The 12,023-nt window shown below is 54.0% G+C and overlaps 2 protein-coding genes across 2 annotated transcripts; both read left to right on the top strand.

Annotated features, from left to right (window-relative positions):
* Positions 1 to 259: 259 nt before the first annotated feature.
* MYCGRDRAFT_98005 (uncharacterized protein) lies at positions 260 to 696 on the top strand (the record flags this gene model as incomplete). Its single annotated transcript, XM_003846934.1, has 2 exons — positions 260 to 271; positions 391 to 696. 2 exons carry the CDS (start codon positions 260 to 262, stop codon positions 694 to 696), a joined length of 318 nt encoding a protein of 105 aa, XP_003846982.1.
* Positions 697 to 4,959: 4,263 nt separating this feature from the next.
* MYCGRDRAFT_111794 (uncharacterized protein) lies at positions 4,960 to 7,386 on the top strand (the record flags this gene model as incomplete). The annotated part of the gene is made up of 4 exons (XM_003846935.1): positions 4,960 to 5,008; positions 5,355 to 5,602; positions 5,673 to 5,791; positions 6,595 to 7,386. 4 exons carry the CDS (start codon positions 4,960 to 4,962, stop codon positions 7,217 to 7,219), a joined length of 1,041 nt encoding a protein of 346 aa, XP_003846983.1.
* Between the last annotated feature and the right edge of the window lie 4,637 nt (positions 7,387 to 12,023).

Below are 12,023 nucleotides of genomic sequence, written 5' to 3'. Positions count from 1 at the left end.
GGTACCGCGGAGTGGTCTCAGGTCCAAGGTATCGCGGACAATGGGTGGCGATTTGTAGGCGGCAGTGTCGGCGACGGCAAGGCAGTAAGCTGACGGATATTCGAGCATCAAAAGAGCACTTTCGTCGTGAAGCGCTCCAAGCTTGCGAGAGTACCTTCCTCCTCGGTCTCGACTTTGGTCACTCGTGAGAGAACTTGACAACGGGATGAAAAACCCTTCCAGCGGGTTGGGTAGGAGAACATGACGGGACAATGCCAGCATGGGCGAAAAGGTGTGCTGGCTTGTGGTAGATACAGCCGGGGTGCCTCTCATCTGCGACCGGCCCGCTCTTGGACGAATCCCTCGGACAAGTCTGTGATTCATCTGATCGCGCAACCTTCTCCCAGACAGCTCACGAAACCCGAGTCTCGTCCCGCCTCAGCTACTACCAGCGTCAGCATCGAGACCCTTTCACCGACGATCGAACGCCCGGAGTCATGCGCTTGCGAATATGCCGAGCGAGGAGCAAAAGGAGAGATTGGCGTGAGTTGTTCGATATCCGAGCTGGCGGTCGGGAGGGAGAAGGCGGAGAGGGAGAGGGAGGGTTTGAACAAAAAGCTGCTGGAAATGTCGCAGTCGGAGGACTCAGCGCTGCGAATGGAACTTCGGGCAGAAAAGGCGAAAAGAGACCAAAGCAATGCAACACGACCTGGATGATCTCAAGACTCCCCAGAACTGATCAACGACGACTCCACCCTCACATGTCATGCCCTCATCAACTGCGTCTGCAGATGAATGGCACGGTCGTCTTGCCACGCCGATGCTGAAGCATTCCGTGCAGCTCTCCTCAACACCACCAGAACGGACTTGCCGAGGCATCTAATCGTGCTGACACGAACGGTGCTGCTCGCCGCACCTTGGCTCCCTCAGGACATGTGGTCAGAGGCTTCGAAACATACCGCTTGCCTCCTTACATTCATTCCAGGCAAGGCTCTCAGGTGGAAGCCGCCCTAGGAGATCCCAGCACGGTACGGGCTGGTCAGAAGTCATTGGGCAGATGGGCTGAATTCACGATGAGAAGCTCCCCAGAGGAGCCAAATTTGAGGAGCGCTCAATCGCAGCAACTATGGTTGGCATCGAAGGACGCAAATCTATCGCATGTATATTCCTGGGAAGACGCCCTATCCAACGCACAAGCGCCATTCGATGAGTGCCATTTGCGGAAACCTCAGCGACACTGACACAACTCCGCTAATACAACCATCAAGGTGCAGGATCTCAAGTCGCTGATCTCCTTGCATTCTGGAGACTTCGATCCACCGCCGTCCAGTGACGGTACTCAAGATCCACCCTACAGTCCTGAGCGAGAATCCGAGCATGAATCTGCGCGTCCGAGTCATCGCACTATCCCTGAGTCTGATTATCACGAGAGTCCCGAGACCGGGGGTGTGCAACGCAGTTTGGGGGGTGTGGGATTGGACCATGGTGCACCTCTACTTGGCAGTCAAGTCATGCCTCCTGATGATGCAGAAGCAGCATAGCAATGCACCTTCGGACATATGCCAGCGACGCAGCGATGGGTTGGGCAACATCCGGCTAAGTTTGAAGACCCTTTTGCACCAGTTTCTCCTCCTTCTTTACGACCAGCAAGCACTATGCCTCCTCCTTCGGTTGCCGAGTACAACGAACCTGCATCACTACAGGCAGTCTGGCATCGATCGTTCCGTGAAAGAGCACGATATCGGAGATGCTGAATATGCAGCTATCTACCAGAATGCTATTTGAAAGATTAACAGGCCAGTACGAATGATCAGTGTTGTTGACATCGAGGACTCCTGGCGCAACTTTCGAAGAAAAGTCAACAGTCCGACGAACCTCTCCACGCAAGAAGGCCATGCCGGACTACTGATCCGGCGGGTTTCCTCGCCAATCGATTTGAGGAAAAGGTAGTCCAGTCACTACGGAACCGATTTCCTACTCACTCGACAATCTACCAGAGCGCGAGTGTAGAATCCTGCTCAACTCCGTCATCGCTTCCGGCAGTGGGTTGCGTGGCACCCGGTCATGCAAGATGGCTCGCAAGATGAATCTCTTGACGTTCATGGCCGGACTTGGCAAGCCTGACATGTTGATGACTCTCAGCGCCGCCGACCTCGAATGGATTGACGTCGCTCGCCACATGTCGCGGTTGAAGGAGTGGTTGAGGCTTCAGCTAGATGATCGTTCTCGCCTTGCCCGTGAACACCTGCGCGACATTTCACACATTGCGGACGCCCACTTCGAACGCCGGTTTATCCTCTTCCGCAAGACCTCCTGTACTCCCTCCTGGGCTTCCGCCTCACTTACCGATTCCTGAACGGACTCCGGAGACTCCAGTTGTGAGAGAAGCGAGCGAAAAGACATCAATGACAGAGCCCGAGTGCGTGATGTCAGGAAGGACGAACTTGAGCTAGCGGAGGCACCTCGCTAGCGCCGCTCTTTCGCCGGTTTTCAGAAAGTGCCGACAAAGAGAAAGGCCGGCGACCCCAGAAAGAGATGACCAGCTCACGTGAGACATGGGCCTCGAGTCTTGATAGCTTTGTTGGCGGCGGTGAAATGGAGGCGATGATGATGAGTATGGTATTCTCAATGGTTCGCACTGATGAGATGTGGAGCACTGATGAGATGTGGACCCAGTCCAGCACGTGGAAGATACATTCCTACCTACCGTCAACATACATACCGTCAACCGGATCGGAGTCTGCCTCGCAGGAGATTTCGAGCGAACTGCTCCAGACCTCATCACGTAATGCGTAGCATCGCCGCTAGCTTGGCCAGCGTCGAATTTCAGTCGTTATGCCGCCTTCTTTTCAAAACGCATGTCCCGTGCTCGCCAGGCGCAGCATTTGCTAACATGTCTCGACTTCACAAAGCATTAACCTCTACCGGCAATTGACACCGGGCCCGTCAGCCAACGCTTCTTGGACTCGGCTTTCGCGGTGCAGATTTTGTCCGAGCAGAGAGTCCTCCAAGTATCGCTTGCGCTCTCCGACGGTGCCTATGCTTCTGTCAAACTTTTTGCGCTAGGATGTTCTCTATGGAGAAGCTCATTTGTAATTGTAAAACTATTTTGATGACCTTTTAGAAGGCGGTGAAGGGTGAGCGAATGACGAGGCGGAGGCGGAGGCGGAGATACAACCGGTGTTGCGTAGCATTCGGCAAGGCATGTAGCGTAGCAATGTTGCCGAGACAGCAAGCAGCACTGGACTTGGAGAGGATGGACAAATGGTGTCGGTGGAGATATAAACGTCGGTGGGAGATGCGAGAGTCGGTAGGAGATGTGTGAGTCGGTGGAGGACGTGTATGAGTCGGTGGAGGGGAGGACGTGTAAAGTGCCCTGGGCGGACGGGACCCTCAAATTCTGAGATAACCAAGCCAGTCAAGTCTACGGGTCCAATCATGAAAACCTTCACCTTCACGCGGGACCGTGGTCAATATTCGACCACACTCTTCCAATAGCATCAGTTACTCACAGCGACCCTATCTCACCAGCCTTCCGTCCATTTATACCTTGCGAACACGACCGGTTTTGGATCGTTCCAGCAACCACGACATCACAGCGCTCGCCGACCAAGCCGGAGGAAGCTGTCAGGAGTTTGGCATTCAGTACAATAATCCGGATGTTCCAGGTCAGCGAATCTGCGGCTGAGTGCTGATTCTGTGGCGTCGAGTCCACGAGGTCATCCCGTCCCAAAAATCGCCCAGACAGCGCATCCATCACCATCGCCAAGCCATGTCAAACCAGCTCTTCCAAGATCCACCCACCACAGGCCGGGCCTCCATCCACAAACCGTGAAACACAATGCTCGTCGGCCTGCGGCGCCGCTCTCTGGATCTCTCTCTCCCTCTCTCTGATGAATTCTTCCTGGGCGTTTTCACACCGCAGCCAGAAGAGCCGCACACAGCATCCTTGTCACTGGATCGGAGGCAGCATCGGGAATCGCTCGGGGAGTCCTGCAAAGGTCGAGAAGGTCGAAGAGAGTGGGTGCGGAGCAAAGACAGGTTAGGATACCACGAGAGCAACACTTAGTTGGGTGAGAATAGACAGTGAACCGAGGCTCGCTTGTTACGCGGAAATATCATGGATGCAGGAGCAAAGATGAGGAGAACGTGCCGCGGAAGGTTGCCGGAATGTCACACTGGATTGGAAATGCCCTCGGCATTTCAAAAAGTCACCACTTTGGTTCTTCCCTGGCTACTACGGCATATCTGGGACTATCGGTGCAACGGACTTTGAAATATGGATGTATCCCACGAGGAAGTCGCGAACGGTATTCACGAGGAAGCCGGTCCGGCGATCGTATCTGCTCTCGACCGCCTCGTAAGAGGGAGGTGTCTTGAATGGTTCAGGCAATCGATTCAGTTCACTGGAGATAGCACCTAGCTTTCACGCAGGATCTCCACTCAATTTCTCCTAAGCCCTTCAAAGCTTGTACCAATTCGATACTCGTTGTCGAAAACAAATGATCAGCACATATCTTACCATTACTTCCAACACGATTCATTTCCCGTACTTGGCCAGAGCAGCACCGCTTGACGCTCCTCGCAGCATCATACATAAAATCACGCGCAACAGAAAGGCTACGCTGTCCCGCCGGTCCCGCGACTGGCCGACTGTTACTAACTCATGTTCGAGTACTACACACGAAAGCCGTGCTCTGCTTGAAATTCTGGACTTGAATCCCAGGCTCCCTATGCGCCGACGCCTACTGCGCAAGACAAAATGTAATCAAATGTCTGATCCCTGGTTCGGACCTTTCATGCATCTTAACATAAAGTGCGGCCAGTTGCAAGTTGCCAGCAGCCATCTCTCGTCGTTTCGTGTACGGCTCCACTAGCAGCAACAAGCACAGGCAACCTCACATTGTGCCACCAGCATCACCTCGCCACCCAGCAAGTCAACGCAAGGCAAACGGGGTTCTTGCTACGATTTTCACCGCAATGATGCTGGCCTTCCTCTGCATCTACTTACACTTCGCTGGCAACGACGGTGAGCATTCAACCTATTAAGGTGTTACAAGCATACCGAATCTGGATCCCGCCCGTGCTATAGAACGGGTTTCGGTCGGTAGGCGGGATGTTGGAGTTATCCCACTTCATGCAGGCGCGGACTCGGGGCCGTGTTCCACATCACTATCTTGAACAAGATCATCTTCGAGCAGACGTTGCACTGGTTCTGGAGGATGTGGCACATGATAAGGATGATCTTGTGTCTGATTATCGCTATCGTGTACTCAAAGAGCATGCGCTCTCGACGTATATAACTTCGTGTGCCCAGGCTGCACGTGATGACGAGTTGGTTAATGCGCATAACATACTTACGACGGGGAACACAGCAACGAAGCGGCGCAAAGACCAGCCGAGACACTCGACCATAGGCACATACGTGATCCAGGACATGCAAGAGACCTCCCACCTGCGCATGCCCGACATAAACAAGACGTTAAAGTCGGTGGATGAGTACCAGGAGAAGTGCAAGAAGAGGTGGGACGACTTCGAGAAGCTCAAGGTCAACGACAAGTTCAGGAGCTCCTACGCTGGCCGAAGACAACGTTCGACAGGGCCTAGATCACGGTGCTGTCCGGTATGGCTATCGATATCCATAGCTACGAGAATCCGCAACTGGGCGAGAAGTAGCGCAAGTACATCAAGAGGAAGACGATGAAGGTTACTACGCAGGCGAGAATGGGAACTACAACTCGATCGAGATCATCTCCAAGCCCGAGGAGGCGAACGAGGACATGATAACGGACTTGATCAAGTGCATGAAGCTGTACGGCTTCAAGGCGACTGCAGGCGACGGGATCCTCCCAATCCCAGCATCGACAAGAACAAGTTCAGGAGGGACGCGGAGTCTTCGTGGCCGTTGCGGTCGGTCTTGGCGTCACTCAGATCAGCTTCTTCAATGACTTCTTGCTTAATGTCCGCGTGATGAGGATGATCTTGCAGTGTGTCCTCCTGCCTGTCGTCATCTTGCTTGCGGCGCGTGGACTCCGAATGGACTTGACTGTGCGGCCTGGCGTCGCCGCGAAGCAAAAGCGAGTCCGCAGCTGAATGTGACCATGTCAAGCCTGACATTGGGTTGTTTTCCAGGCCGATGCTGTTGATGCCGCTGCCGATGCTGCCGATGCTGACTCCTAGAAGTGGAGCTGCTTCCAACGAGACGAGCGAGATGCTGCCCCCGTTGATCAGCGTTAAGGACGGCTTGCTTCAACGATTCTCTGCTGAATGAATACTCGATCTTATACAACCGCTGTGCAGTCGAGTATCCAGCAAAGGAAGTATTGGAGAGGCAAAAGACTACCTGGTCTTCCATCTAGTGAAATGTGGTATACTTTGTATAGGAAGTGTACCACATTTTGTAGGGGCCTTAGGCTACAATTCTGACTTCTTCCAAGTGTACCACATTTCTTAATACTCGACTCCCCCGCCCGTATTCCAGTATTTTTTTGTTATGCAACCTATCTGCATTGCCTACCGAAGAGATTGGCACTAAGATTAACTACTGTGTGTACGAGTTCGTAAAATGTGGTATACTTTGTATGAGAAGTATACCACATTTTACTGAGGCCTCAGGCCACAACTCGTCCTTGGCGTGATCCAGCTCGGTCAGGTTAGACGTGAACTTCACACTCGATTGAACAAGACCAACGACAACAACGACGACAACCACCACGATGCAGGACGCAGAGCTGCCAGCGTGAAACCCGCGCCGTTGACGACCTTTTGCAAATCTTCAGACTTCACCGGATCTGTCAACTCGACCGAGCCTTCGACACCATTGCCTCGCTGGCACCTCGAATCACCGCATCAAGCCTTGACAGGCCCGATCACATCGCCCTACAGTCGTGCTGTTGGCCCCGAAAGCTCGGTATGCTGTGAACGCTCGCAATCTACCACCCACAACGCCTACGCCTGGCGCCGAATGACCGACCAACGCCGCAGAGCTGTCGGTCCACCACACTACGAATCACGCACCAGCGCCATTGAGCAAAAGATGGGACGAACGCGGGAAACATGCCATGGCAGAGCACACTGCGATATGGAATATCGAAGCACCCTCGCGGGTACCATAAGAGACAGTAGTCAAAGCGGATGCGCAAAGACGAATGTCCACCTCATGCACCAGTCGCGGGCAGTAGTGAAACTGTCACCTCATCTCGCCGCTTGGACCATGCCACCCCGCCTCTGTTACATCTGAGCACCTCCACCGTCCTCATCAGCTTGGTACGTTCACTGCTGCCTCGCAGGGGCGCTCTGAAAGGCTGGCTCACCAACTACCGACTACCGCATGCCGCACATGTTCGCTCTCACCGGCGCCCTCCAGCAAGATATGGACGGAACGCTGGACACACACCTACCATGGCCGAACGACGACCGAACACCGCATGCCGCACATGCTCGACACCGGCGCCATTGAGCGAAAGAGACCACGCCAGTCTTCGATGTTCTCCTCTCCATCTCCTACCACTATGCACATGGGCAGAATCTGCAGGCTCCAGAGGTTCCTCACAAGCGTTTCTTCGAGACAGCATCGCCCAAACACAACAACAAGCTTGGCTGGACCTCTCAGATCATTCGACTCGATGGCGGTCGTGAGAATGGCGTCAATAGCCTCAAAGCTCTGTCCCGAGAGTTCAGGTCTGATATTCACACATCAAAACGGCCTGGAGGAGGCCTCTGATTGACCCGTGCCACGGATGGCTCGCAGGATGCTGCTCTCAGCTCCAGAGGCAGAAGCCTGCAAGCACGCTGCAAATTTGCTCCCAGCGAAACCCCTGGAAACACCATCAGGCTGCCTGCAGAGCTCGATAGTCTGACGAAGTCGTCTCCAACGTGATCCGGACACCATCGAAACATTCTTCGTGACGATCACACCTCGCAAGCGTGGAGTGCCAAAGCTCGTCTGGGCCGCTTTGGTACAATACCACCTCCGCCTACATCAATGTCTGCCTGTTGTGAGATGTGTACTTGAGAAGTCCAAGTCTTGCCATGGCCAAGACCTGCGACGACATACCGCATCGAATGGCGTGCGCGTTGGTCATCGCGGAGAAGCCGACACAAGCACCAGAGATGTAATGCTAACAAGAAGTTGAGCGAGACTTTCGCGGAGCAGTTCTCCAGCCTTCCCGGCCCTGTTGCATACATCGGATAACATATTCGCGTGTAATCGGTCAACACCTCAATGTCTCACCTTTCCGCTCTTCGATCCTGCGCCCACGCTGTGCGACAAGCAAGCAGCCTCTTCAAAAACCCATGCTCATCACAAGATCGATCTTCCTCCCCTCCTTCCGCCCCGTCTCGCGCCGGCTTCGGCTTTCATTGCTCACGGCGCTGGCCTCCTTGGATCACCCTGCAACACGTGGTGCTTTGCGACCCGGCGGCTCCGCGGCAGGAAGTTTGGAAAACAACTCAACCCTCGCACCAAGTCACCGAACACCTTTCCACCTACTGGGACCAACATCACGAATCTGCTGTGCATGGCGGACGAGGCAGAATGTGGGGTTGCTGAGTCTACAGTTCCGTTCCGCAGGTGGACCTCTGATCACTTGCAGAGACAAACGCGAAGCGAGGGGATGTGTCTGAAGTGAAAGATTGGCAAAGTGTGAATGAGTGGCACAACATGCTTGGTCATATGGCTTCCACGAGCATATATGTGCTTTCTTCCCTCTTCCTTCTAGTCAGTTGCACCACCAAACGGTCACATCCCGGGCTATACATTCAGTGAATCTCTCACTCACGTGTCAACCGTATACTGCGATTCAAACCCGAGCCTTCCATCACGGCCTCCTCCAGGTCGCCACGCTTTCTCTCTGCAGGAGGAGTGCCATCGATCACAAATCAACCACAATGGTCACATCGGAATTGGGTCTGTGCCACTGGCGCCACTGTTATTATTCGTCCACGACGACGCTGCCATTTCATCACACGTCAACAACAGCGGCCGAACCATCGGCAGACAAATATTCAAACCATCGGGGTGGGACCGCCAACAAATCACTCATCTACTACCGCACAGGTCGTAGCAAAAGTTCGAAACTTGAATCCTTGTCGACTCTGGACGACGACGTACAATCCATCCTCCATGCACCTTGTCACCTCTCGGAAGAAGAAAAAAGCAAACATCCTCCTCCACTTCCAAAACCCTCGCACACGCCGACAGTCAGAACTACCCGACGCTCACCCTTAGCGATCTTCCTGGATCGCCGACCGGCGGTTTCGCAAACACAAGAGCCAGATGTCCAAGACCATAATCAAGAGAAACAAGCATACTCGGCTTTGGGAGGTTGCATAGCAGGATACCGAAGAGCCTTGGGAGATGTTCCGTGGAACGACATCGGAAGCGGCTGCGCAGGCCTGCAAGGACACGCCGTTCGACTTTACAACGAGTGCGACGAGCCGGCTATGTATAAGGTGAGGAAGGAAGATGACATAGCTGTTCAGACTGAAGAGGAAGGAGAGGTCGCTGTTCCGAGCCGCGATCGGCGGTTCCTTTCCCATCATGCGGAGGTCAATCTCGAGCCATCGGATCAACCTTTAACCGTTAACATGTTCGAGGAATGCCCAAACGCGTTGGATGTGCACGTTAGTTATTGCTGCTGCTGGGGCTAGTGTGCTTGTTTGTCGTAGCTGCGAAGTTGGTCCTTGCGCCGAGGAAGTCGTGGAGATATACAGCAAGGGGATAGCTACAAGACTCCGTTTTACGTAATCTTAGCTGCAGAGCGAGGTTCTGCTCGCGCATTGTCGTAATTTCTTTCTGCAGCGTGTTTTGGGCGATATTCGCCTCTGCCTTTGCTTTCTTATGTTTCTCTTTCCGTTCCTCCACCTCCGAAGTTAGCTTCTCTGCCTGCTGCTTCCATTTGAGCTCGTTCTTTTCCGCGGTCACGACATCCTTCTTGAGTTGCTCTTCCAATTCCTTGCTAGATGCCTAGAAGTCGGCGAGACCAGTCTCAAGCTGAACATATTCGACCTTGTACCAATCCAGCTGCTCCTTGAGTGGAATCTCACGGCCCGGTGACCAGGTATGCTGTAGGTTTCAAGACATCTTGAGCAAATGACCCGGAAGGAAGAGTCGTTGCTAGCAAACTTGCCGACCAAAAGCTCCTCCAATGTTCCAGGATAAAGTGGACGAACGCTACGCCGGCAATCGCAGTGCAGCATGTGGACCATGCCAACGGCATTCGAGTGTTTGATGCAGAGCCGAGTCGCTAGAAGCACAAGCGAATGGCTCCACAGTAAGGCTCTGGGATCCCGTTCCAACGAGGTCGTAACGTTGCACAACGCGATGCATTGCTCCGTCCGTCAGAATTGGGAGCTAGCCACGAGGAAAAGCTCGAGGAGCATGATGCCCAGACAATGAGCGTTCGGCAAACACTTGAGCTGCCGAAGTTATTGATCCCTGGCGGTGCATTTTGGCCTCTGCTTCGTTCGCTAAACTGGCTTCTAACGCTCGCCCGCAATGTCCTCTTCGCTTGATCCTGCTTGCTGTTCAACAGGAGCGCCGCTAGCGCGCAGATCAGACTCTGGCTCTGAGCTCGGCATAGCATCCGCTACACCTCTTTCGACGCGATGTCATCAGAGACGCACTGTTCAAGGAGATGACTTCACGCATAGCGATGCTGGTGTGCGGATGTGGGTGTTGCCCGGGTGTCCTCTTGACGGTGTGATTGTGCGGGAGGGATGGCGGTGGTCGAGCAATAGGAGCAGTGCTTTTGGCGATGGGTGTTCACAGAACCCCTTTTCGGAATCGTAATTTGAAGATGGCTCAAAGGCAATGTCGAATCCGATCGTCGGCCAAAAAACCTCTTCGTCAAGGCTGTGATGATGGCCAGCGAGCTACCAGAGTCCGTGTCAATGCTGGGCATTCCGGGCGCGGTGATGTTGTCGTGTGGAAAGTTGCGCTGGCACAACAAGCCCATCGTGTCTAGAACTGGAGAAGATGGAGACTTTCTGGAGTGAGCAAGATCTCCTTGACGACAAGCGGCTCGATCGCTGGTACTTGAGCGGGCGTCTTCGCAGGCTTGACTGGCGTTCAGGCTCGGACTTGGCGGCTACTGGTGCTGCTGCGGTGAGCGTAGTAAGTGTGGCAGCGGTGGTGGGTCGTCGGCGTATGCTCATCGGCGGGAATGTGTGTCGGCGATGACGCTGAGCCGTTCATGGCGGAAGTGTCGACTTCCGTTGAGAAGGAGGACGGGAGGGATTGAGGGAGTGTGAGGTGCAACCACTTTGAAGTCTGAGTGTCGGCTTCAGATGTTTCCGCCGACGCCTCCAAGCAGGAGCCAGTATGTTTGGGTCCAATTCTGGTTTGAGGGCTGGCACTGGTCAGATCTGACCAATATGTTGTGGTCAGATCCAGATTCGATCTCGGTCAGATCTGACCGAGATGTGGTCACATCAGATCCAGGAGGAGATGGAAGTCTTGTTACCTTAAGCACGCAAGCGATTATTGTTACGCAGCACAACACAAACATGCACGCACCTCAACGTCCATTGTTCACATCATCGACACGCAATAATCTCGCTCACCAATCCTTTCGCCCACCAAATCCCATCCTCACGCCTTCACGGAGGGGCGGGACAGAGTGGTAGACGAGGTATTTCTCGTCGGCGGAGGAGACTTTCGAGAGGGTCTGGTGGTGGAGGGGAAGTTTTCGAGGTCGAAGACTCCTTTGACCTTGGCGTCCTGCTGGCCAATGCCGAAATGTTCTTGCTCGGTGAGATGTTTCTTGTTTGACATGTTCTTGCTTCGTGTCCGGTTCGGCGTGCGACGTATAAGGTAGTCGGGCAGCTCGGCGGACGGAACAGGGACAGACATGATGGTGGTGCTGTGGGTTGAAACTTGACGGAAAGGAATGGAGGAGAGAAATGGACCAATGGTGGAATATAACGACAACGAGCACGACAAGGTACACCTCCACATCGTCGACTGGGTCCTCCCTCCTCCGCCTTCCGTTGTTGTCGCGCGGCGACGTTGTCGTGTTGCCGGTCGTGCAACCGGCGAGACT

The sequence above is a fragment of the Zymoseptoria tritici genome, chromosome 20, assembly GCF_000219625.1.
Source record: "Zymoseptoria tritici IPO323 chromosome 20, whole genome shotgun sequence".
NCBI classification, from domain to species: domain Eukaryota; kingdom Fungi; phylum Ascomycota; class Dothideomycetes; order Mycosphaerellales; family Mycosphaerellaceae; genus Zymoseptoria; species Zymoseptoria tritici.
Note: the sequence above shows the minus strand (reverse complement) of the source record. Positions and strands in the feature narration are given on the sequence as shown.